The 26215-nt window shown below is 40.3% G+C and overlaps 3 protein-coding genes across 12 annotated transcripts in view; 1 reads left to right on the top strand and 2 right to left on the bottom strand.

Annotated features, from left to right (window-relative positions):
* Window positions 1-320: 320 nt before the first annotated feature.
* LOC110536292 (17-beta-hydroxysteroid dehydrogenase type 3) lies at window positions 321-17162 on the bottom strand. Its single transcript, XM_021622015.3, has 11 exons — window positions 16905-17162; window positions 6522-6568; window positions 4602-4677; window positions 4365-4472; window positions 3837-3904; window positions 3646-3690; window positions 3338-3372; window positions 3066-3147; window positions 2843-2908; window positions 2348-2497; window positions 321-2242 (listed from the first exon to the last, which is right to left on the bottom strand). The coding sequence occupies exons 1-11, from the start codon at window positions 17053-17055 to the stop codon at window positions 2147-2149; spliced, it is 924 nt and encodes a 307-aa protein (XP_021477690.1). The 5' UTR covers window positions 17056-17162; the 3' UTR covers window positions 321-2146.
* Window positions 17163-21153: 3991 nt separating this feature from the next.
* LOC110536291 (large ribosomal subunit protein mL41) lies at window positions 21154-22460 on the bottom strand. The gene has a single exon (XM_021622014.3). The coding sequence runs from the start codon at window positions 22458-22460 to the stop codon at window positions 22053-22055; it is 408 nt and encodes a 135-aa protein (XP_021477689.2). The 3' UTR covers window positions 21154-22052.
* The window catches only part of LOC110535100 (patatin-like phospholipase domain-containing protein 7), a 29476-nt gene continuing 25642 nt past the window's right edge, over window positions 22382-26215 (top strand). For 2 of the 10 annotated variants that reach the window (XM_090191059.1, XM_036936197.2), the window contains exons 1-4: window positions 22382-22520; window positions 25402-25454; window positions 25599-25685; window positions 25944-26040. In XM_090191059.1, coding sequence (XP_090047185.1) covers window positions 22517-22520; window positions 25402-25454; window positions 25599-25685; window positions 25944-26040 — 241 coding nt within the window. In that variant the 5' untranslated portion in view covers window positions 22382-22516. Of the gene's footprint in view, window positions 22521-23255; window positions 23366-24984; window positions 25187-25401; window positions 25455-25598; window positions 25686-25943; window positions 26041-26215 lie in introns of those variants that run through there. The other 8 variants (XM_090191058.1, XM_036936196.2, XR_016484671.1 and 5 more) reach the window with 6 other exon arrangements.

The raw sequence follows: 26215 nt of genomic DNA, 5'->3' as shown, positions 1-26215 counted from the left end.
TTAATAACTTCAGCATGCTCAAAGGATATTCAATATCTGCTTTTTTATTTTTACCCATCGACCATAGGTGCCCTTCTTTGCGAGGCATTGGAAAGCCTCCCTGGTCTTTGTGGTTGAATCTGTGTTTTGAAATTCACTGCTCAACTGAACCTTACAGGCAATTGTATGTGTGGGGTACAGAAATGCGGTAGTTATTCAAAAATCATGTTAAACACTATTATTGAGCACAGAGTTAGTCCATGTAACTTATGTGACTTGTTAAGGACATTTGTACTCCTGAACTTATTTAGGCTTGCCATAACAAAGGGGTTGAATACCTATTGACTCAAGAAATGTCAGCTTTTAATTTTTATTCATTTGTAAAAATGTCTAAAAACATTATGGGCCATTTACACAATCTCAATTTAATCAATTTCAGGCCGTAACACAACAAAATGTGGAAAAAGTCAAGGGGTGTGAATACTTTCTGAAAGCACAGTATATGATGACAAAATAGTGTACAGTGCCTTGCGAAAGTATTCGGCCCCCTTGAACTTTGGGACCTTTTGCCACATTTCAGGCTTCAAACATAAAGATATAAAACTGTATTTTTTTGTGAAGAATCAACAACAAGTGGGACACAATCATGAAGTGGAACGACATTCATTGGATATTTCAAACTTTTTTAACAAATCAAAAACTGAAAAATTGGGCGTGCAAAATTATTCAGCCCCCTTGAGTTAATACTTTGTAGCGCCACCTTTTGCTGTGATTACAGCTGTAAGTCGCTTGGGGTATGTCTCTATCAGTTTTGCACATCGAGAGACTGACATTTTTTCCCATTCCTCCTTGCAAAACAGCTCGAGCTCAGTGAGGTTGGATGGAGAGCATTTGTGAACAGCAGTTTTCAGTTCTTTCCACAGATTCTCGATTGGATTCAGGTCTGGACTTTGACTTGGCGATTCTAACACCTGGATATGTTTATTTTTGAACCATTCCATTGTAGATTTTGCTTTATGTTTTTTATCATTGTCTTGTTGGAAGACAAATCTCCGTCCCAGTCTCAGGTCTTTTGCAGACTACATCAGGTTTTCTTCCAGAATGGTCCTGTATTTGGCTCCATCCATCTTCCCATCAATTTTAACATCTTCCCTGTCCTTGCTGAAGAAAAGCAGGCCCAAACCATGATGCTGCCACCACCATGTTTGACAGTGGGGATGGTGTGTTCAGAGTGATGAGCTGTGTTGCTTTTACGCCAAACATAACGTTTTGCATTGTTGCCAAAAAGTTCAATTTTGGTTTCATCTGACCAGAACACCTTCTTCCACATGTTTGGTGTGTCTCCCAGGTGGCTTGTGGCAAACTTTAAACAACACTTTTTATGGATATCTTTAAGAAATGGCTTTCTTCTTGCCACTCTTCCATAAAGGCCAGATTTGTGCAATATACGACTGATTGTTGTCCTATGGACAGAGTCTCCCACCTCAGCTGTAGATCTCTGCAGTTCATCCAGAGTGATCATGGGCCTCTTGGCTGCATCTCTGATCAGTCTTCTCCTTGTATGAGCTGAAAGTTTAGAGGGACGGCCAGGTCTTGGTAGATTTGCAGTGGTCTGATACTCCTTCCATTTCAATATTATCGCTTGCACAGTGCTCCTTGGGATGTTTAAAGCTTGGGAAATCTTTTTGTATCCAAATCCGGCTTTAAACTTCTTCACAACAGTATCTCGGACCTGCCTGGTGTGTTCCTTGTTCTTCATGATGCTCTCTGCGCTTTTAACGGACCTCTGAGACTATCACAGTGCAGGTGCATTTATACGGAGACTTGATTACATACAGGTGGATTGTGTTTATCATCATTAGTCATTTAGGTCAACATTGGATCATTCAGAGATCCTCACTGAACTTCTGGAGAGAGTTTGCTGCAGTGAAAGTAAAGGGGCTGAATAATTTTGCACGCCCAATTTTTCAGTTTTTGATTTGTTAAAAAAGTTTGAAATATCCAATAAATGTCGTTCCACTTCATGATTGTGTCCCACTTGTTGTTGATTCTTCACAAAAAAATACAGTTTTATATCTTTATGTTTTAAGCCTGAAATGTGGCAAAAGGTCGCAAAGTTCAAGGGGGCCGAATACTTTCGCAAGGCACTGTATGTGTGATCTATCACCTATTTCCCCAGTCTTTTCTTCACATATTCCAGTAGACTGTCCTGCATGCTCTCACTATGGAGGATCTGCTTGGGAACAGTCTTTACCATCCAACCCTGTAGGAGGGAGAGAGGCAAGTGGCATGGTTTCAGTGATGGCTCTGACTATACACTGTAAATACTTCTCCTTTCCAAATCTGTAAATGTTCTCATGTGTTTTACCAGTACTGTGTGACAAATGCTGCCGTAGGTCTTGTCCCCGGCTAGGAGGTACTCCAGGGACGACCTGACGAAGTCCTCTGCTGTCAGGGTCACCATGTTGGGCTTCTGGTAGCCTGTCATGGGGGTGGACACGCCAAATGGAGCCACTGCCTGTGACACAGAGATACAGGAAAGATGAATAGAGTAAATCAGACAAATAGAGAAGACAAAGTCAGAGCTCAGTTCCATTTCAAATCAGTCAAGTGTGGAAGTGAATTCAACTTCCAATTGAAAAGTGGCATTTTTTTCCCTTGAGTACTTTTTTAAATTATTGATTAAGCTAGAATTTAAATTCACCAGCTAAACTGACTGAATTTCTATAGAATTCACCCCAGCTCTGATAGCAGATCCCCAGTGCACAGTCAGTGCACATACGGATCATTTGAGCACCCTTCCCCCTTTCGTATGAATCTAAAATAGATCCATGCACACTGATGCTTAGATGTATCACTGCACCTGTATCATGACTCCTTTAGCTTTATATTCAGCCTGCAGACCTTGAGAGAACCTCTCCACAAACACCTGGACAAAGACCGACACATAGAAACATTGAAATCACTTTGATTATTTGTTACACTAATTCCAGAATAATTTTTCAACAACTTACTGATCATCCTGTACTTAAATTAAGCTAAGAGAAGCGATTTCAAAGTGAAAGACAGAGCAGATCTGTACTAGCCTTTGATGCAGAGTACATGGTGTATATGGGGGAAGGAACACTGGCCACACCAGAGGAGATGTTCACGATCATTCCCTTCCCTCTGTAAGGGCATAAGAGAATATACATCCAAATACATGGCTCTGGTCAGGACTATTCAAGCTCTACTCCTAACATTCATCAACATATGTTCATCAAGCAATCAACAGACAATTTCAGTAAACTGGACTTTTGATTAATTGACGGTGTGACGTCTCAATATTATATTGAGGAAAACCTCTCTCCAAAAACACCTCATCTCCATCCCTGGCAGGACTATTTGGCACATCTGTGGGATAAAGTATAAGACAAGTCCGTTAAAAACAAGAAGACACCTAAAGCGATACCCATAGACTTCCACTCATTGCGCTAACGCTACTTATCATTGGCTCGCAAAACAACCTATAACTTCCCTCATACAGGACACAGAGACATAAAAATGGTATCCAAGAGTTCATCTGACTCTGGGGAAGTGGATAAAGGGCGTCATTGCCAACATCCTGAGGTATACCTTTTTATGCATAAACACCTGATGCAATTCAATAGCAGTAAGTCTACCCACCTTGACCAAGGCTTTCACATTGCAGTTGATCACTTTAGTAATTTTCTGGAATGAAAAAAAAATACAATAGTGAAGTGTGTTTCCCTTTCCTTGTCTTCCGTCTCCCACCAGGTAAGATCAATGTAGGTGAGAGGACATGTGAGGTACGAGGACAGGCTAATAGATAACCAATAGTGTCTGACTCCTCTCACCTGTTCCAGGTATTTAGTCTGCAGGAACTTGCAGGGAATATGACTGGGTAGAATCCCCACGTTATTCACTGTGTGGATTGGATAAAATGTTAACTTTCATTGACATTAGGTAGACCATTTTTGGAGATCATTATTTCTCCTTGACTTATTTATAATACTATACTTAAGCAATAAGTCCCAAGGAGGTGTGGTATATGGCCAATGTACCAAGGCTTAGGGCTGTTCTGAACGCACAATGCAACACGGAATACCTGGATACAGCCGTTAGCTGTGGTATGTTGGCCATATACCACAAACCCTTATTGTGCCTTATTGCTATTAAAAACTGGTTACCAACGTAATTAGAACCTTCAAAATATAGATATTTTTTGTCATAGCCGTGGAATATAGTCTGATATACCATGACTTTCAGCCAACCATCATTCAGAGCTCAAACCACCCCGTTTATAAACTCATTTTTAACATTTCCAATAAATACGACTGAATGACACGACTTACTGCACTTACAAAAATCTGAAAACCACGTACCTAATACACCAATATTTAAGCCTTTCAGCTTCTCCTTAATGCACTCGTACATGTCATCCTCAGTGAAGTCAGCTACGATCACTTTCACTTTCTGACCCGTGGTTTCTTCTGTGAAAGAGCAATGTCACGGAATGAAGATCAATAGATACATCATTGATCCCATTGACCTAACATCTAAACAGTCCCCAATGACAATGTTGCTCATCCCAGAAGAAGAAGGATGTTAGTTCCTCCCACCTATCTCCAGTGCCACCCGATCCAGTTTGTCCTTGGTTCTGCTCAGGATCACCACGTTCAGCCCACGTCCTGCCAGCTGCACAAGTGGGATGGAACAACAGGAGTTAGTAATAAATAGACAGGTGGGATTGAACCACAGGAGTTAGTGATGGACAGACAGTTAGGGTTGAACCACAGGAGTCAGTGATGGACAGACAGGTAGTGTTGAACCACAGGAGTTAGTGATGGACAGACAGGTAGGGTTGAACCACAGGAGTTAGTGATGGAACGACAGGTAGTGTTGAACCACAGGAGTTAGTGATGGAACGACAGGTAGTGTTGAACCACAGGAGTTAGTGATGGACAGACAGGTAGGGTTGAACCACAGGAGTTTTTACATTTTAATTTTACATTTTATTTCACCTTTATTTAACCAGGTAGGCAACTTGAGAACAAGTTCTCATTTACAATTGCGACCTGGCCAGATAAAGCAAAGCAGTTTGACACATACAACGACACAGAGTTACACATGGAGTAAAACAAACATACAGTCAATTATACAGTAGAAACAAGTCTATATACAATGTGAGCAAATGAGGTGAGATAAGGGAGGTAAAGGCAAAAAAAGGCCATGGTGGCAAAGTAAATACAATATAGCAAGTAAAACACTGGAATGGTAGATTTGCAGTGGAAGAATGTGCAAAGTAGAAATAAAAATAATGGGGTGCAAAGGAGCAAAATAAATCAAATAAAAACAAATACAGTAGGGAAAGAGGTAGTTGTTTGGGCTAAATTACAGATGTGCTATGTACAGGTGCAGTAATCTGTGAGCTGCTCTGACAGCTGGTGCTTAAAGCTAGTGAGGGAGATAAGTGTTTCCAGTTTCAGAGATTTTTGTAGTCCGTTACAGTCATTGGCAGCAGAGAACTGGAAGGAGAGAAGGGCAAAGAAAGAATTGGTTTTGGGAGTGACCAGAGAGATATACCTGCTGGAGCGCGTGCTATAGGTGGGTGATGCTATGGTGACCAGCGAGCTGAGATGAGGGGGACTTTACCCAGCAGGGTTTTGTAGATGACCTGGAGCCAGTGGGTTTGGCAACGAGTATGAAGCGAGGGCCAGCCAACGAGAGCGTACAGGTCACAATGGTGGGTAGTATATGACATCGCCGAAGTCGAGGATTGGTAGGATGGTCAGTTTTACAAGGGTATGTTTGGCAGCATGAGTGAAGGATGCTTTGTTGCGAAATAGGAAGCCAATTCTAAATTTAACTTTGGATTGGAGATGTTTGATGTGGGTCTGGAAGGAGAGTTTACAGTCTAACCAGACACCTAGGTATTTGTAGTTGTCCACGTATTCTAAGTCAGAGCCGTCCAGAGTAGTGATGATGGACAGGCGGGCAGGTGCAGGCAGCGATCGGTTGAAGAGCATGCATTTAGTTTTACTTGTATTTAAGAGCAATTGGAGGCCATGGAAGGAGAGTTGTATGGCATTGAAGCTTGCCTGGAGGGTTGTTAACACAGTGTCCAAAGAAGGGCCAGAAGTATACAGAATGGTGTCGTCTGCGTAGAGGTGGATCAGAGACTCACCAGCAGCAAGAGCGACATCATTGATGTATACAGAGAAGAGAATCGGTCCAAGAATTGTACCATGTGGCACCCCCATAGAGACTGCCAGAGGTCCGGACAACAGACCCTCCGATTTGACACACTGAACTCTATCAGAGAAGTAGTTGGTGAACGAGGCGAGGCAATCATTTGAGAAACCAAGAGTCAGTGATGGACAGACAGGTAGGGTTGAACCACAGGAGTTAGTGTTGGACAGACAGGTAGGGTTGAACCACAGGAGTTAGTGATGGACAGACAGGTAGCATTAAACCGTAGGAGATAGTGATGGACAGGTGGGATGTCACAGGCATATTCAGAAACAACAATGGGAACTTACTTCAAAGGCATATGCCCTCCCTATTCCGTCTGACCCACCAGTGACCACTGCAACAGAGGAAGGTGGGATAGGATGTCACTGGAAATCTCTTTCCACATAGCTGATAGAAGTAACCAGGCAGTAACATTTCCCACCACTACAGGCTTCATTCACCACAGCATGGGTGTACTGCTCCACTTAGAACTTCCCTTTCCTCTTCCCTCTCCTCTCCTGCAGACAATAAAAATAGGAATTTTCTTCTGTGTTTGTTTGCATGTGCTATCTTGTCCTGACACAGTGTACTCATATACATACAGCGTGTTCCTCAGTTCTGATAAAAGGACCGCAAGGACAGAGAACCAACAGGAGATCAGTCTCTGTGTGTTTAATTTGACCTTTGTCCTGATGAGTCTGATTTCTGTTCACGCACACACATGCAGTATGTACTCATTCTAGAACTGTCTGTGTGTTTTATACACTGACATTTTACAATGGGTGGGTCTAATCCTGAATGCTGATTGGTTAAAACTGCATTCCAGCTGGAGTCTATTCCACAAGTTACCACCGGCTAAATCTACAACGTTAAATGCCTATTTACTCTGTTCCATCTGACTGCACAATCCACTGTCTCATCAGCCCAGCCAGGCACCTTATAAACTTGATCTCCACTATAAAAAACATCTAGACATTATCTCACATTTCTTTTAGACTAACATTTAGTTTTCAACAGCGGAGATTTGTACAAACCTTGCTTTCTGTCTCTCTGACACTTAATAAAACATTGTTTCAATATTTAAATTGGATCTCCAGCTGTCCCATAGTAATGAACGTGTCGGGGTTGGGACGAGAGCGAGACAGGCAGGCAGAGTTTCTCAGCCAGTCGAAATCATGAATCAGCTGGCATCATTTTTCTGGATATTTACAAAGAAATGTCAATTGAAAAAAGGTCAACGAAACAAAGTGTAGCTAGTTTGCGGTCTTTCCAGCTTCAGTTTGAGGTTATTGTGTTAGCTGTGTTGATGGCTAGTTCCTCTGAACAACAGTGTCCTAATGAGAGAGCACAGGCGAAATCGTGCTTCATTTGCTCATTGTTATGGATGTATCCAAAACAATGTCACTAGAAAACAGCTTAAACTATTATTCTGGCTGCACTGTTTGACGTGACTGTAAGTTAGTCATAGTTGGCTATCAAGCAAGCAAGGGATAAGAACGTTGTCAGCCAGTATGGCAATGGAACATTTAGAATGAATGTCTGGGTTGCGTCCATAGATACAGAATTCAGGGTTAATTGTATTGGGCAACTAAGCAAAACACTACAATTTCAGATTTGGACTATTCATTTTTATACAGTGTCATGCTAGCAAAAGAGATACATTACTTTCATAAATTGCATAATTATTTGGAGTGTTTTCAATATTGCTGCGGTGTTTGCAGTCCGGTGTTTATTTCTCTGTGGTCCCAGTAACAAGCTCATCCATACTTTCTGACCATGAGGCAGTGCCTGGCTTGAAGAGCGAACAAAAACTAAAAATGTTCGTCTTCACCATGCCTCAGTAAACCTTGTTTGTCTTTGACTAATGCAATTCACTAATTGCATATGCTTGGGAACACAAACACACACATACAGTGATAGTGAACATAAAAGTTCAGAATAAAAACTCCAGCCTTCGAGAACCTTCGAATCAAACTCTACCACAGAAGCCCTGGTATGTTCCACTCTGAGGGGAAGGGAGGGATGTTAAGGCTGCATTGTTTATTGACCTTAAAATAACAAAGGCAGCAGTATCTGAACAGAACTGAGTGGTCTTAGGGCTGTCTAAGCTAGCCTGCATGTCTTTCTCCCTCATTAGCTAGCGGAAGTATATCCAGTCTCCTCTGAATGTACAATGTCCAGACTGTCTGTTTTCCTCCCCTTGTCTTCTCCTGCATTGCTTCAGGGCAGAGAGATGAAGCAAGAACAGACGCAAAGCACATCTTGACGCACCAAAAACTTCCCACAGAGGAAGAATTAGAAACAACACGGTATGGGACACTGAAGGCTACACAAACACACACAACACAAAGACACACACTGAAGGCTACACAAGCACACACACACAGACAAATACTGAAGGCTACACAAACAGACAAATACCGAAGGCAACACAAACAGACAAATAATGAAGGCTACACAAACAGACAAATACCGAAGGCTACACAAACACACACAAACACACAGACACAGACTGAAGGCTACACAAACACACACATACACAGACTGAAGGCTACACAAATACACATACTCACACACTCTAACCAAACATGTCGCGAACACTCAAAAACGCTTGATAGTGAAAGGAAACAGAGAAAGAGAAACAATCATATGTTCATTTGATTTCAAATGAGCTTGAGAGACTCCTCCAGGTTAAGGGGAAGGAAGAGGATAATACGCTCCAGAACATACTGTTCTAATTGCTTTTTTCCCCCCTGTGCTGGATTGGAATGGAATAGAAGCAGAGCTTGGGAAAAGGGAGGTGGTCAGGCTGTGTATTGTTGGTCCTTTATGTGGAAAGAGAACACCACAGTTTATAGCACTGTGGGAGGCAGAACACACTCAGAGGAGAAGAGGACCCAGTAACACCAGTTGACTGCTCCCTCAGGACCACAGGACTAGTTGTGTGTGTCCCTGTGTGTTTCAGTTGGTGTGTGGGCGTGTATGTATTTGGATTGCGTAGTGCTCAATGTCCCATACCGTGTGGTATAATATTAGGTCAGGATATGATCTTTTAGGAAACTGACTCAGAGACTTTCTGACTATATAAGTCTGACTATATAAACTGCCTTCAGAAAGTATTCACATCCTTTCCACATTTTGTTGTGTTACAGCCTGATTTTTTATGGATTCAATTTAGATCACTGGCCTACACACAATAGCCTTGATGTCAAAGTTAAATTATGTTTTCAAAATCCATCCAAAATGAAAAACTGAAATGTCTTGAATCAATAAGTATACAACCATTTTGTTATGGCAGGCTTAAATAAATTCAGTAGTAAAAATTTGCTTAACAAGTCACATAATATGTTTCATTGACTCCCGCTGTGTGCAAAAGTGTTTAACATGATTTGGTGTTTAACATCATTTTAACATAAAAATTATCTCAACTACAGTTGAAGTTGGAAGTTTACATACACCTTAGCCAAATACATTTAAACTCAGATTTTCACAATTCCTGACATTTAATCCTAGTAAAAAATTCCCTGTTTTAGGTCAGTTAGGATCACCACTTTATTTTAAGAATGTGAAATGTCAGAATAATAGTAGAGAGCATTATTTATTTCAGCTTTTATTTCTTTCATCACATTCCCAGTTGGTCAGAAGTTTACACACTCAATTAGTATTTGGTAGTATTTCCTTTAAATTGTTTAACTTGGGTCAAACGCTTTGGGTAGCCTTCCACAAGCTGCCCACAATAAGTTGGGTGAAATTTGGCCCATTCCTCCTGACAGAGCTGGTGTAACTGAGTCAGGTTTGTAGGCCAGGGCTTTGTGATGAGATGAGATGAGATGAGATCAGGGCTTTGTGATGGCCACTCCAATACCTTGACTTTGTTGTCCTTAAGCCATTTTTCCACAACTTTTCAAGTATGCTTGGGGTCATTGTCCATTTGGAAAACCCATTTGCGACCAAGCTTTAACTTCCTGAGTTATGTCTTGAGATGTTGCCTCATAATATCCACATAATTTTCCTCCCTCATGATGCCATCTATTTTGTGAAGTGCACCAGTCCCTCCTGCAGCAAAGCACCCCCACAACATGATGCTGCCACCCCCATGCTTCAAGGTTGGGATGGGGTTTGTTGGCTTTCAAGCCTCCCCTTTCTCCTCCAAACATAATGATGGTCATTATGGCCAAACAGTTCTATTTTTGTTTCATCTGACCAGAGAATGATTCTCCAAAAAGTACCATCTTTGTTACCATGTGCAATTACAAACCGTAGTCTGGCTTGTTTATGGCGGTTTTGGAGCATTGGCCTCTTCCTTGCTGAGCGGCCTTTCAGGTTATGTTCATATAGGACTCATTTTACTGTGGATATAGATACTTTTGTACCTGTTTCCTCCAGCATCTTCACAGGGTCCTTTGGAGCGAAACGTGTAAATCAATCCCAGAACAACAGCAAAGTACGTTCATCTCTAGGAGACAGAACGAGTCTCCTTCCTGAGCGGTATGACGGCTGCGTGGTCCCATGGTGTTTATACTTGCGTACTATTGTTTGTACAGATGAACGTGGTACCTTCAGGTATTTGGAAATTGTTCCCAAGGATGAACCAGACTTGTGGAGGTCTACAAAAAAAATTCTGAGGTCTTGGCTGATTTCTTTTGATTTTCCCATGATGTCAAGCAAATAGGCACTGAGTTTGAATGTAGGCCTTGAGATACATCCACAGGTACACCTCCAATTGACTCAAATGATGTCAATTAGCCTGTCAGAAGCTTCGAAAGCCATGACATAATTTTCTGGAATTTTCCAAGCTGTTTAAAGGCACAGTCAACTTAGTGTATGTAAACTTCTGACCCACTGGAATTGTGATACAGTGAGTTATATGAGAAATAATCTGTCTGTAAACAATTGTTGGAAAAATGACTTGTGTCATGGACAAAGTAGATGTCCTAACTAACTTGCCAAAACTATAGTTTGTTAAAGAAATTTGTGGAGTGGTTAAAAAAAGAGTTTTAATGACTCCAACCTATGTGTATGTAAACGTCTGACTTCAACTGTGTCAGATATGGGCAGAACGCTTATTTAACTTCACTGTCCAATTTACGGTAGCTATTACAGTGAATGATTACCATGCTATTGTTTGAGGAGAGTGCACAATTATTATTATTCCACAATACAAACCTAATTGACAGAGTGAAAAGAAGGAAGCCTGTACAGAATATACATATTTAAAAAATATGCACTAAAGTAATACTGCAAAACATGTGGCAAAGAAATTAACTTTAAAATTAAGTGTTATGTTTGGGGAAAATCCAACACAACACATCACTAAGTACCACTGTTCACTTGAAATATATGGTAAGACTTGAAAATGGCTGTCTAGCAATGATCAACAACCAACCTGACAGAGCATGAAGAATCTAAAAAAGAATAACGTTAAATATTGTACAATCCAGGTGTGCAAAACTCTTAGAGATTTACTCAGAAAAACTCACAGCTGTAATCTCTGCCAAATGTTATTCTAACATGTACTGACTCACAGGGTTGAACATCAAGATAGTGTTTTATTTTTCATATTTATTTTTACAAATGTTAGAATTTTTCTTCCACTTTGACATTACAGAGTAGTTTGTGTAGATTGTACAATTAAATTAAATCAATTTTAATCCCACTTTGTAACATAACAACATTTTGAAAAAGTGAAAGGGTGTGAAAACGTTCTGAAGGCACGTAAGTCTAAAAAAATGGAAAAGTGGTGAGTGAATATATATTCCCCCCTTTGCTATGAAACCCCTACATAAGATTGAGTGCAACCAATTACCTTCAGAAGTCACATAATTAGTTAAATGAAGTCCACCTGTGTGCAATCTAAGTGTCACAGGATCTGGCAGATGATCTCAGTATATATATACAGTGCCTTGCGAAAGTATTCGGCCCCCTTGAACTTTGCGACCTTTTGCCACATTTCAGGATTCAAACACAAAGATATAAAACTGTATTTTTTTGTGAAGAATCAACAACAAGTGGGACACAATCATGAAGTGGAATGACATTTATTGGATATTTCAAACTTTTTTAACAAATCAAAAACTGAAAAATTGGGCGTGCAAAATTATTCAGCCCCCTTAAGTTAATACTTTGTAGCGCCACCTTTTGCTGCGATTACAGCTGTAAGTCGCTTGGGGTATGTCTCTATCAGTTTTGCACATCGAGAGACTGACATTTTGTCCCATTCCTCCTTGCAAAACAGCTCGAGCTCAGTGAGGTTGGATGGAGAGCATTTGTGAACAGCAGTTTTCAGTTCTTTCCACAGATTCTCGATTGGATTCAGGTCTGGACTTTGACTTGGCCATTCTAACACCTGGATATGTTTATTTTTGAACCATTCCATTGTAGATTTTGCTTTATGTTTTGGATCATTGTCTTGTTGGAAGACAAATCTCCGTCCCAGTCTCAGGTCTTTTGCAGACTCCATCAGGTTTTCTTCCAGAATGGTCCTGTATTTGGCTCCATCCATCTTCCCATCAATTTCAACCATCTTCCCTGTCCCTGCTGAAGAAAAGCAGGCCCAAACCATGACACTGCCACCACCATGTTTGACAGTGGGGATGGTGTGTTCAGGGTGTTCAGCTGTGTTGCTTTTACGCCAAACATAACGTTTTGCATTGTTGCCAAAAAGTTCAATTTTGGTTTCATCTGACCAGAGCACCTTCTTCCACATGTTTGGTGTGTCTCCCAGGTGGCTTGTGGCAAACTTTAAACGACACTTTTTATGGATATCTTTAAGAAATGGCTTTCTTCTTGTCACTCTTCCATAAAGGCCAGATTTGTGCAATATACGACTGATTGTTGTCCTATGGACAGAGTCTCCCACCTCAGCTGTAGATCTCTGCAGTTCATCCAGAGTGATCATGGGCCTCTTGGCTGCATCTCTGATCAGTCTTCTCCTTGTATGAGCTGAAAGTTTAGAGGGACGGCCAGGTCTTGGTAGATTGGCAGTGGTCTGATACTCCTTCCATTTCAATATTATCGCTTGCACAGTGCTCCTTGGGATGTTTAAAGCTTGGGAAATCTTTTTGTATCCAAATCCGGCTTTAAACTTCTTCACAACAGTATCTCGGACCTGCCTGGTGTGTTCCTTGTTCTTCATGATGCTCTCTGCGCTTTTAACGGACCTCTGAGACTATCACAGTGCAGGTGCATTTATACGGAGACTTGATTACACAGAGGTGGATTGTATTTATCATCATTAGTCATTTAGGTCAACATTGGATCATTCAGAGATCCTCACTGAACTTCTGGAGAGAGTTTGCTGCACTGAAAGTAAAGGGGCTGAATAATTTTGCACGCCCAATTTTTCAGTTTTTGATTTGTTAAAAAAGTTTGAAATATCCAATAAATGTCGTTCCACTTCATGATTGTGTCCCACTTGTTGTTGATTCTTCACAAAACAATACAGTTTTATATCTTTTTGTTTGAAGCCTGAAATGTGGCAAAAGGTCGCAAAGTTCAAGGGGGCCGAATACTTTCGCAAGGCACCTGTTCTGAAAGGCCCCAGAGTCTGCAACGCCACTAAGCAAGGGGCACCACCAAACAATTGACACAATGAAGACAAAGGAGCTCTCCAAATAGGTCAAGGATGAAGTTGTGGAGAAGTAAAGATCAGGGTTGGGTTATAAAAAAATATATCCAAATCTTTGAACATCCCACGGAGCACCATTAAATCCATTATTTAAAAAATGAAATAATATGGCACCATAGCAAACCTGCCAAGAGAGGGCCGCCCAACACAACTCATGGACCAGGCAAAGAGAGGCAACAAAGAGACCAAAGATAACCCTGAAGGAGATGCAAAGCCCCACAGCAGAGATTGGTGTTTCTGTCCATAGGACCACTCTAAGTCGTACACTCCACAGAGCTGGGCTCTACGGAAGAGTGGCAAGAAAAAAGCCACTGCTTAATGAGAAAAAAAAGCCAAAAGGCATGTGGGAGACTCCCCCAAACATATGGAAGAAGGTATTCTGGTCAGATGAGACTAAAATTGATATTTTTGTCCATCAACGAAACTCTATGTCTGGTGCAAAACCAACCCCTCTCATCACCCCGAGAACACCATCCCCACAGTGAAGCATGGTGGTGGCAGGATCATGCTGCCATCGGCATCTCAATCCAATTGAGAATCTGTGGTAAGATTCCTGTACACCAGCAGATTCCATCCAACTTGAAGGAGCTGGAGCAGTTTTGCCTTGAAGAATGGGCAAAAATCCTAGCGGCTAGATGTGCCAAGCTTAATTACCTCTTAAGTCTACCCCCTCCTTTTTCGAACATTCTGTTAAAAATCGCGCAACATTTCAGCGTCCTGCTACTCATGCCAGGAATATAGTATATGCATATGATTAGTATGTGTGGATAGAAAACTCTCTGAAGTTTCTAAAACTGGTTAAATCACGGCTGTGATTATAACAGAACGTGTGTTTCATCAAAAAGCGCAAGAAAAACTGGTCACTGAAAGCTGAAAATAATATCCATGCGCCACTTGCATGTATTGTTTAAAGGACACCAAATTAAATAGGGCCTCGGATGCATTAGTCAAACAAAGGAAAGACATTCCATTTATTCCGGTCTCCGACAGGATGTTTTGGAGGAGAGATTTTCGACCATGATTTGAAGACGTGGAGCTATTGAATACACATCGCCCCATGATCATTTTGATAGATTATAAACGTTTACTAATACCTAAAGTTGGATTACAAAAGTATTTCTAAGTGTTTTGTGAAAGTTTATCGTCACCTTTTTTAATTTTAAAAAATGACGCAGCATTTTGAAACTATGTTTTTTTCTGAATTACACAGTTTCCATAGATGGTTATTTTGGGTATATATGGACCGATTTAATCGAAAAAAAAGACCCAATAGTGATGTTTATGGGGCATATAGGAGTGCCAAGAAAGAAGCTCGTCAAAGGTAATGAATGTTTTATATTTTATTTCTGCTATTTGTGTAGCGCCGGCTACGCTAATTATTTTGTTTACGTCGCCTTCAGGCATTTTGGGGTGTTGCATGCTATCAGATAATAGCTTCTCATGCTTTCGCCGAAAAGCATTTTAAAAATCTAACTTGTTGGCTAGATTCACAATGGGTGTAGCTTTAATTCAATACCCTGTATGTGTGTTTTAATGAACGTTTGAGTTTTAACGAGTACATTTAGCATTTAGCGTAGCGCATTTGCATTTCCAGGTGCCTACTTGAGACGTCTGCGTCTCAAGTAGGATCAACAGGATTTATAGAGACATACCCCAAGAGACTTGCAGCTGTAATTGCTGCAAAAGATGGTTCTACAAAGTATTGACTTTGGGGGGATGAATAGTTATGCACGCTCAAGTTTTGTTTTTTGGTGTTATTTCTTGTTTGTTTCACAATAAAAAATATTTTGCATCTTCAAAGTGGTAGGCATGTTGTGTAAATCAAATTATACAAACCCCCCAAAAATCTGTTTTAATTCCAGTTTGTAAGGCAACAAAATAGGAAAAATGCCAAGGGGGTGAATACTTTCGCAAGTCACTTTCATGGACTATCAATGATGTCAGCCAGTCCAATAATATTACCAGATGACCGTGTCAGATAACATGTCAACCCCCAGCAGGTAATACAATGTGTCAACATGACATCAATGTGACATTAAAATGGCATTGATAGCTGTGTCATGACATTGATAGTTATGGCACGACATTGATAGTTATGGCATGACATTGATAGTTGTGTTTAAAACAACTTTAATTCACTCACCTAAACTCCCCTCTATTCTTTAAAGGGACAATTAGCAGTAGAAACAATAACAAAGCGTAATCCCCGCCCCTGTTTCAGTAAAAAGCTGATGGAACAAATCAAAATCAAATCAAATTTTATTAGTCACATGCGCCAAATAAAACAGTGAAGAAACCTTACAGCTGACAGCTGAAGAAATGTCACCACTCTCAAATTCATAGACTGAGCTATGGATGCAAGGACTGACCATCTATGATATCAACATTTGAGTTTTAACCATGTTTTGAGGCTATATAGTGTTTGTTTACATTTACTTTGTTTACAAACATTGGATTATAAAAAGCGTATATTTTAGGTTCTGATGGGGTATGACCGTTGAACTAAACTCATGAGGCATTTATAAGTTGTATTCTTCAAGAATCAATGGGTGCATATTATTAATTTATAATATAAGTCCAAAATTGATACAGCAACTGCTGATTGCCCCTTTAAAATCTCCTAACTGAACCACTGGGCTGTGAATGACCTTACAGAGTGTTCCCCAGGCACCCAGACATTTAAAGCTCTGGGGAAAAAATGAATGGGTTTAATCTGGGTCCAGATGGAACTCGTTGTCCTTCAGTATAATTTGCACAGTGAGATCACACTGTGATCACAAGTTGCCACACTTCTTTACATCCAGTGCAATACCTTAGAGCCAGCTTGTCAGAGGTTTGATGCCACAAGGTGTTACAGGGAAAGGGTATAACATTTTCATATAAATGTTTAACCACTTCATGAGACATTACTTACAGATGATTCTTCCCAATTACTTACTTATAAAATAACTTATTTTTGCCTCCAATGGCAATATTCAGTGAACACACACACACACACACACACTCCCCACAAGTATAGTTAAACATGTCAACACACATGCTTAAACACACACTCAGAGCTCACCTGCCCACTCTCCCAAGGATGTAAAGAAGGACTCTGGCTGCGGGAACCAAACTCTGGGATGAAACATCTTAGCAAAGCGGACCATTTTCACTCCATAAAAGACCATGACTGCAGTGCCAAGAGAGACAAAAAACACCTCCATGAAATCCATAGCACACAGACTGGCCCTTTAGAACTGCCTGTCTGCCTGCCACAACAAACTCTGACTCAGTCTGCTTTGACCACACTACAGCTCCTCAGCCAGAAACACTGGGGAATGACTGGGGAATGACCGGGGAATAGCCAGTCCATAGCCCCCCTCCATAGCCCCCCCCCCCCCACACACACACACACACACACACACAGAGAAGGATACATAAACAAAACACACACACACACACACACACACACACACACACACACACACAGAAGGCCACACAAAAACAGACACCAAATTAAATCCAATCAGACCAAGCTACAGCTTCCATTTCAGTTAAGGATAAAACGGAGAGCTTGTCAGATGTAGCCTCTACTTCTCTGTATCAAATTCAGAATGATTAGTGACTTCATTTAGAAATGCTCTCATGCATTTCCTCACAGCTAAAACCAAGATGACTTACTTTTCTAGTGTTTGAAAATACATACAGGCTTTCTTCAGAACAAGGAGATCGTTCAAGACTGACACCGAAATTGGACGTGTCCAAGTCCTGAAGACGTCGGGAAATACCTTCAAAACCAGTCACTAGAGGTGAGAGGGAGCTCTATTGCCATAAAGTAAGCTTGGGTTTTGCTAAGGTGTTGTGCACAGGGCTGCTGCTGAATGGCTGTAATTACATTAAAAGCTGATGAATTTCAAGCAGAGAGACAGGCGAGACTGTATCAGTTGACAAGTCACATAGAAAAGGTGATCTTGTACAATGTTGCATGGGGCATAAAAGGAAGACACCACGTTGCTAAGTTTTTACAGTAGTCAACTGCTTTACAATACCCCTACTTCTGAGTGTGTCTTATGTATGTACTGTATAAGGACAATTCAACTGTAAGGCTGACATATTTCCCAACTTGCTCACAACCTGCCAATGGATAATTATTTTTTAAGTGTCATACTGAATGGAAAATGATATTTACCACCTACTATTCTTTCCATTCAGCACTTTAAAAGAACAGATTTGAAATGTGTATCTTTCATTTTTTGCTATTGTATTAAATGGTAGTTAAAATTACTAAATGGTGAGCCTATCATTATCTGGTGTATTGGTGACTAAACAAAATGTGGTCATGATATTTCACGAAAAACTTGATTTTACATGAACGACTCAGCGGTGAAAGATGTGTGCACAATTAAAAGTTCTAAACATAAGACAGGGGCATTACAAGTGTTATCACCTTAGAGTTGTTTTACTTTAACACTGTACATCTGAAAAATGTGCCAAAGTGATTGAAACAAAACCGTTAGGGAAATGTGCAATACGTCTGGGAAGAAGAAACAAAAAGTATTTTATGTACTCAAATGTACTACTATGATGATGACTTGTGATTTTACTTCACAGTAAGTTTTATACAAATCTGATATTGACAAGATCAGAGATGTACTGTATGCAACAAATCAAATGAAAGTGTATTGGTCACGTACACAGATGAGCAGATGTTACAGCAGGTACAGTGAAATGCTATTGTTTGTAGCTCCTACAGTGCAATTATACAATATCAATACAATACCAACATGTAAATAATACAGAAAGTCCAAAACAGAAAGAAATACATCCCCATGAAGTGTACCACCCTCCTTCAGGCCATGGATGAAGCATGCAGTGATTTCAATCCAGACCAAAAGGTAAACAACTCTGGAACGTTTTACTGCAGCAGGCTGTAAATTATGGTTAATTCTGGGAACATTGCTGTATTTCGAATGGTACTGTAATTCACCCCCACAGAATAGTGTACCATACAGTATCTTTGGAGTGCCAAAAACACTAGTGGGTGCATTGCATTGTTGTTTCTGGCACATTAACATATTTTGAGGTGTAAACATTTGTTTTTATAAAAAATATATTCCTTCTTTATTATCACCCCTCCCCTAATTGGAGTAAAGTAATGGACAACAGTACTTAGGCTTTTACATGCTATATAAATTTTATGGACATGGTATATTTTACATTAGTTATATATTTTTTGTTTAGCTACCCTCAACCCCTCTCATCTATCTCTGAAAACCATCCAGTTTTGATTTCTAATTGCCATATAATTTTCAACTGTGCTGTGATGTTTCACCAAAGTTCTGAACCTTTCTATTCTCATAGTTTCTAAGATTGTAAATTAATGCTAAACATTTTTGCTGAGTATTATTATATTATTGATCGATTGACTATGACTTTTCAAATCAACCAGCTAAACATTGTTTCTTTACTTTTTAAAATGTGAAATATGTCTTCAATGATCACACATGGGATAGAAATGATGGAAATGTGATATTCAGTCCATTTTAATGGGTAGTGGAAATGTATTGCCTAATGTGAAAACAGTGTAATGTACAGTAATTTACAGTACTGCCACATAATACATTCAAATAACAATGTTAAAACATGGATCTTAAATGTTTTGCTGTTGGATTTACTGGTTTTCAAAATCACTCAATTGTTGTATTTGGATGCTTAAACCAATGGTCTTATATTATATATATGATGATATATGATTAATTTATATGATGATTATATTTCACAGTAAACATATTTTGGATCAATGGTTGTGTGGTGAAAGATCTCTACAAACAAAATGAATGCACAATGAAAGGTTTTGAATGTAAAACTGGCTTCGTTACAAGTGTTGCCAGTTTGGAGTTATGAAAATTCATGACATACTTGTGAAGAAAAAAAACTAACATCTGGGAATAATCTATTCTGAGTAAAACATATGCAAACATACACACACCCAACAATCTCACACAGATTACGTCACGACAGCCGATTCTCAAATATTTTGATATTTTCTTGTGAACCTATTTAATCATGGGACAACGGTCAATAGTGGCATTTTGTCACCCTCTACTGGACCACACACTTCATCAAAAGGCACAGAGATCACAACAGCAGAGTATATGGTACGTACTACACCTCACCTTCGAGCAAAGTGTGGGAACTGGGGCTAGACAGGGGCATGACATGCACATGAAAACTTACCCCTTTACCACAACTACCATGTCTGATAGATTTTTAAAGGGGCATTCCAACAAAAAGGTTTAGTAAAGTACCATATAATTGTAAGAGCGGGTAATGTTTTGTCATTGTGTCAAAACAGTATTTTTCACTTCTTCCTCTAGGTGTGGGCAGAGTGTGTTCCGTCTTCGCTTCCTACATGCTCCACAACTCCCTGGCCTATAGGGCCGACTGGTCATGCCTGTTCCTGGATGAGCCACCCCCCTGGAGACCACAGAGCAAGACAGTTCCATACAGGAAGACACCTAAGGATTCAGTATGAATCTCCCACTGCCAACTTCAATAAGATGATGCCGGACGTCGTGTTTACGTACCTGAGAGCTTATCCCCACCACCTGCTAGCTCTGTTCTCTGTGGCATGCCCACTTCCCTGTCCCAACCCTTCTAAGACCACATGCTGCATGTGTAGCACTGTGTCTGGACCCACAGGTCACTTGCACTGTGAAAGCCTAGGAGGGAGAGGAACAACAGGAGAGGGAGATGGTTGCCAGGCAGGCGCACCAGCAAAGTAGAAGTTGAGACTTGTTTAGTCTCATTGGTCAAATCCATGAAATCAGGAAGCAGAGACAGAAGAATGCAAATATTTCACCTGTGAGGAACGTACCTGCATCGCCTATTTGAATGTTCAAACAAAACAACCAGCACCAGTTTCAATTATTATTTTTTTAATTATAAATATCAAATCTTGAAGATAGAGCACTAACAGTAAAAAGCAAAAACTGTGATACAAAAAACTGTCACACGTTTAGATTTTTTAAACTGAAAGTGGTATATGTTGAAAACTTTACTGCTGACGTATATTTTTTGGGGAGCATATCAACAGTGGACTAATGAACATTATACAATGTTCAGTGAACTATCCCTAAATGATGCTTGCTTCCCTGACAAGTGCATCATGGGCTTGTTACAACTGTGCTGAGAAATGTTTCAGGAAAAGCACTTCCATGTATATATTACTGTACAAAAAATGTAAAAGATTGTAAACATTCTATGCAACAAACATGATAGTATGGAACATTTCTGGGATCTTGTATTTAAGAGAATAAAACATGGGCCACTTTACATGTTACATTTATTTATTTGTATATATACACAGAAAAATTTGCCATGCGTCCTCAGATCCTCAAAAGGTTCTACAGCTGCACCATCCTGACTTGTTGCATCACTGCCTGGTATGGCAATTGCTCAGCCTCCAACCGCAAAGCACTACAGAGGGTAGTGCAAACGGCCCAGTACATCACTGGGGCCAAGCTTCCTGTCATCCAGGATCTCTATACCAGGCGGCGTCAGAAAAAGCCCCAAAAATTGCCAAAGACTCCCAGCCACCCTCGTCAGACTGTTCTCGCTGCTACCGCACGGCAAGCGGTACCAAAGCGCCAAGCCTAGGTCCAAGAGGCTTCTAAACAGCTTCTACCCCCAAGCCATAAGACTCCTGAACATCTAATCAAATGGCTCCTTTTACAGTGCTGCTACTCTGTTGTTATATATGCATAGTTACTTTAATAACTAACTACATGTACATATTACCTCAACTAACCCAGTGCCCCCGCACATTGACTATGTACTGGTACCCCCCTGTATATAGTCTCACTATTGTTATTTTAACACTGCTCTTTAATTACTTATTGTTATTTCTTATCTGGATTTTAAAAAACTGCATTGTTGGTTAAGGACTCGTAAGTAAGCATTTTGCACTAAGCAATGATTTTGCTTAGTGCAAACCTCGACTACATTCGAATAACCTGTAGCCAACATGCTTATTGATGTCTAAAAAAAATAAAGACCAAAACATAATATACATGTTTAAATAAGAAGTGCGTATACTAGTACTTTCAGCAAGCACATTCATAATACACCAGGGTCCAGTAAAACAACCTCTTGACCTCCCAACACAAACTAAATAAGTCAATGATCCTTAACGCTCAGAGTTCCAGATGGATCAGATTTGGTGGACTACTTATCGTATAAAGTTCTTGGGGTAGAGTTTGAATAACTTTCCTTCCTGTGTGGGTTCAAACCCGTATTTCTCCAGCTGTTCCTTATCAAAGGAGCCTTCCTCAAAGTCTTTCTGGATCTGTGGGGCCACAGTCTCAGAGAACAGACCCTCAGGGGTGACAGCGGGCTCCGTTCCAGCCGGGGTGCGGTACGACACGTAGGGCTTGAGTTTGAATCCCTCCAAGTTTGGCACCACAAACTGAGGAATCATTGCCTGTACTGGAACAAATTTTCTGCTGGAGGTCAGTACTCCCGTTGGCTGTGCCCCTCTGCCTTTGTAGTGAGTCCTTGAGCCACGCTTGCTGGTGAATTCAGCCATACGATCTGCTCCTCTCACAAGGCCCCTTCGAAGAGCATTCAATACACCCATCGCATCGAAGAGTTTTGGTCTCGAGCTGGAGGACAAATCTGTATGGAGTCAATGAAATGGGTGAGATTACAACTGAGTTTAAACCTACTCTGGAAACAATATTAAGCAGTTAGCTCCTCACCGTGGTGAACCTAGCAACCTTTATGGTATCAGTTCTTTCACATTCGTTTAAATTAAGTAAGTGAGACTAAGATGAAGAATGAGAAATCAATTGTTATATTGACTTCAGTTTCCTACCCTGTGCAAATTAGTTAATTGTTAAGCAACTACTGCTTCGCTTTCTCGCTAGCTATTTTTAGCTAGCTACTAGTAACTAACGTTAACGGTCGATGTTATCATGCTTGTACCGTTAATGTTATGCACGACTCGAATTACCACATGTTCCATGTTGTGATTCTTCCTGAAGATATGGCTAATAATTGAAAACGTCTAAACATTGTCCCCTGTCCATAGTTTCGTTGCTGGCTGTTATAACTAGCTAGCAATATGGTTTTTGTCCCTTGTATGTTGATAGCACGAGTTAATTAGCTAACGTTAGCTGCTGTAGCTGGCAAAACACATGGCATGGGTTAACAACACACTATCGGTTTGTAAACAGCTGTAGTGCGGACATTAATTGTTGAAGTAGCTAGCTAGATCAACTTTTGGATGATAGGCACTAGCTACATGACTTCGATTAATCTCACTTTAGCGATAATACGTGGACATTTTACACACTCACCTTGAACAGTGCCCACCGGAAGATAGAGCGCACACGAAGACACCGACGTCAGAATAAAACCTTTTGTTATTGGTTGGATTCAGTCAGTGGTAGCCAATTGGAATTCCAGATACTGGAATGAAAATACATGTGTACAAGACTTTGACAGTGGAGAATAAAGTGGAACGTTTGGTAATACGATCCAGTAAGTCATAATATTTTAATTTAACCATATAGTGTGGTGCAATTCCTTTGTGTTTATTTGACTGCATGGCAACAAAACTGCATAGCGGGATGATAGTATGTTTGTTTGTCAGTCCATTGAGCTTCGCGTGGCAGTTGTTACACAAATGGCCATATAGCCGACCGAGGTAAAGTTGGTTTTATATTCACACATTCGGACAGATATTCGCCAAAAGCCATTTAAAAATGTGAAAATCAATAACGAATTCACCATTTGCCACAAAATCATCAAACTAGATATGATAAATTCTATAAATGTCTAGCCTACTTTTACAACCTGTTTTGAGTAGAAATTCCAGTTTTGATTTGTTTGAAATACATAAAATCTCAAATATTGCATTTAAAGATGAAGAGATCAATAACTAATTCAGTGATCGTCGCAGAAAAAAAGTGAAAATATGCATTTATTTGCAATAACTTTAAAGAAATGTTAATTTCAAGTGCAATTTGTTCAATATTAAGTTACACAATGTTTGCAAATAGTTATTTCTGCAAGGAATGTGAATTGAAAGGGATATGGTAATACCTAATACCCTCAGAGAACAGCGCAAACTGGCTCTAACCAGAATAGAAAGAGGAGTGGGAGGCCCCGGTGCACAGCTGAGCAAGAGGACAAGTAGATTAGAGTGTCTAGTTTGAGAAACAGATACCTCACAAGTCCTCAACTGGCATCTTCATTAAATAGTACCCACAAAACACCAGTCTTAATGTCAACAGTGAAGAGGCGACTCCGGGATGCCGGCCTTCTATCCAGAGTTGCAAAGAAAAATACATATCTTTGTCCAGTGTCTGTGTTTTTTTGCCCATCTTAATCTTTTATTTTTATTGGCCAGTCTGAGATATGGCTTTTTCTTTGCAACTCTGCCTAAAAGGCCAGCATCCCAGAGTCGCCTCTTCACTGTTGAAAACAGGACATTTTTAAGTGACCCCAAACTTTTGAACGGTAGTATATGTTATGGGTCACTCTTAGATTGCCTTATCTCCACTGTGGAATGTCCATGTTGATCCTCTTGGTTGTCTTGGTCCTCTTGATCCATCCACCTGTCTTCTTTGTTAGTCAGGCCTGACCCCTTAGTTTTTTCCTGTAATCTAATTTAATATGACTGAAGATGCAGAATTTATGCCAGGCCCCTTCTAATAGGGTATAACAGACTCGTTAGAACTTTGACCACATGGCCTCTAGACGGACTACATAATGTTTACTCAAAACAAAGGTTGTAAAGGTATGCTAGACATTTATAGAATAAATCATACATAGTTTGATGTTTATGTGACAAACGGTGAATTAGATATTCATTTTTACATTTTAAAATGGCTTTTGGTGAATGTCTGTTGAATGTCTAAAACCAACTTTACCTCGGTATATAGCCGTCGACTGCCTGGACCTATGAGCACCAATTTAATATCTGGGGTTAAATGTAATTGATTGGAAATATAGTCTTCCATATTTCTTCCATAGATACATTAAGGGAGGGGAAACATTCGTAGAGTGGTATGCCTGTGTTTTGTCAGTTTGTTGATCAAGCACAGCTAGGCAAAAAGTCCAGTTCTTGAAAACAATCCTGCAGTGCACCTGCACAGTATTTTATGAACAGGCCTTATTTGATTTGACTTTAAACCATTGTTATGCCTGTCATGAACAATCTGTTTACGTTGGTGTGTAGTGTAGCCTCCTTGTTTGTGGGTGAGTCTATTCAAGTATGCAAGTGCAGTGGCGAGAGGGTGTCTGGTTACAGAGTGCAGCAGAAAGTCACACTGTGGCAGTTCTCTGTGACTACAGCCAGTGAGTGATCCGGTGTTCTCATTTCTAATCTGTTTTGTTAGGGGATGTTTTGCCTTAATTACTTTTTAGGAGTTCAATAATTCACACAATGCACATTTAACCCCATTCCTTTCTGATTAGGCCTATCACTGTATGGAATGATTGAAGTGGGTGAGAAAGACTTTCTGATATTTTCTACAGTCTCTTCCACTGTGACCTTGTTTTGTTGTTGCCAGGAATGGATGACAAGGTGGATGACAAAGATGAGGACAGCTGCATTACATACCCAGTAATAAACCAAGTTCTATGTCTCCTACCTACTCTATTACCCTGTCTAATATGCAGTCTTTGATTCCATTCCTCTATCTAACCTCCTATATGCCTGGTCATGAATACACATCAGATGAATGTTGGTTTCCTTTTTGTTTTGTAGAGCCTGGTGCCTCTTGGCAGTGAAATCAAGGCCAGGATGCAACATTGGGTGGAGGACAGAACAGAGACTGCTATGCCATTGCCATTGGTTAGATAGCCACCCAACACTTTCTCCTCCAGCACTTACTCTGCAAAAAATGCTTTTGTGGCTGTTCTTAGACCAGCATGCCAAAAGCCTACTGTTGTGCGTCCCAAATTGCTCCCAGTGTAGGCCTACTAGGGCTCTGGTCTAAAGTAGTGCATTTTATAGAGAATAGGGTGTCATTTGGGACAAACCCCTAGCCAATATATTAGTGTGGATGTGGTTTGGTTCACGCCAAATAATCATCTTCTTTTCCCCTCCCAGTGGACTGGTTTGCTGATCGTAGCTGTACTGGCTGTGGTGGGAGTGTCTCTCATAGGCGTTGTTGTGTTTTTATTCTACAGAAGATACGAACAGTACAGTCTGTATTCCCTTCCTCCATTCCCTCACAACTTAAGAGCTTACTATTTTATTTAATTGTTAGAGTCAGTTGTTGTACAGTAACTACCTACTTGTATCAGCAAATATTTGAAACCAAAATATTTGAAACCAGTAAAATAGTGAACATTGTTCAAGTTTGTAACATTGTAATAAAC

Source organism: Oncorhynchus mykiss, chromosome 11 (assembly GCF_057628025.1).
Source record: "Oncorhynchus mykiss isolate SJ-2025 chromosome 11, ASM5762802v1, whole genome shotgun sequence".
NCBI classification, from domain to species: Eukaryota; Metazoa; Chordata; class Actinopteri; order Salmoniformes; family Salmonidae; genus Oncorhynchus; species Oncorhynchus mykiss.
The sequence above is the reverse complement of the archived record's forward strand: the minus strand, read 5'-3'. Positions and strand labels throughout refer to the sequence as shown.

Excerpts from the sequence above, each read along its gene's own strand:
- LOC110536292 (XM_021622015.3), bottom strand. The coding sequence starts at position 17,055 with ATGGATTTCATGGAGGTGTTTTTTGTCTCTCTTGGCACTGCAGTCATG. Across the intron at positions 3,691-3,836 it reads AGACTAAATACCTGGAACAG|AAAATTACTAAAGTGATCAA; the intron begins GTGAGAGGAGTC and ends TTTTCATTCCAG. Across the intron at positions 2,243-2,347 it reads GCATTTGTCACACAGTACTG|GGTTGGATGGTAAAGACTGT; the intron begins GTAAAACACATG and ends TCCCTCCTACAG.
- LOC110536291 (XM_021622014.3), bottom strand. The coding sequence starts at position 22,460 with ATGGGTGTATTGAATGCTCTTCGAAGGGGCCTTGTGAGAGGAGCAGAT.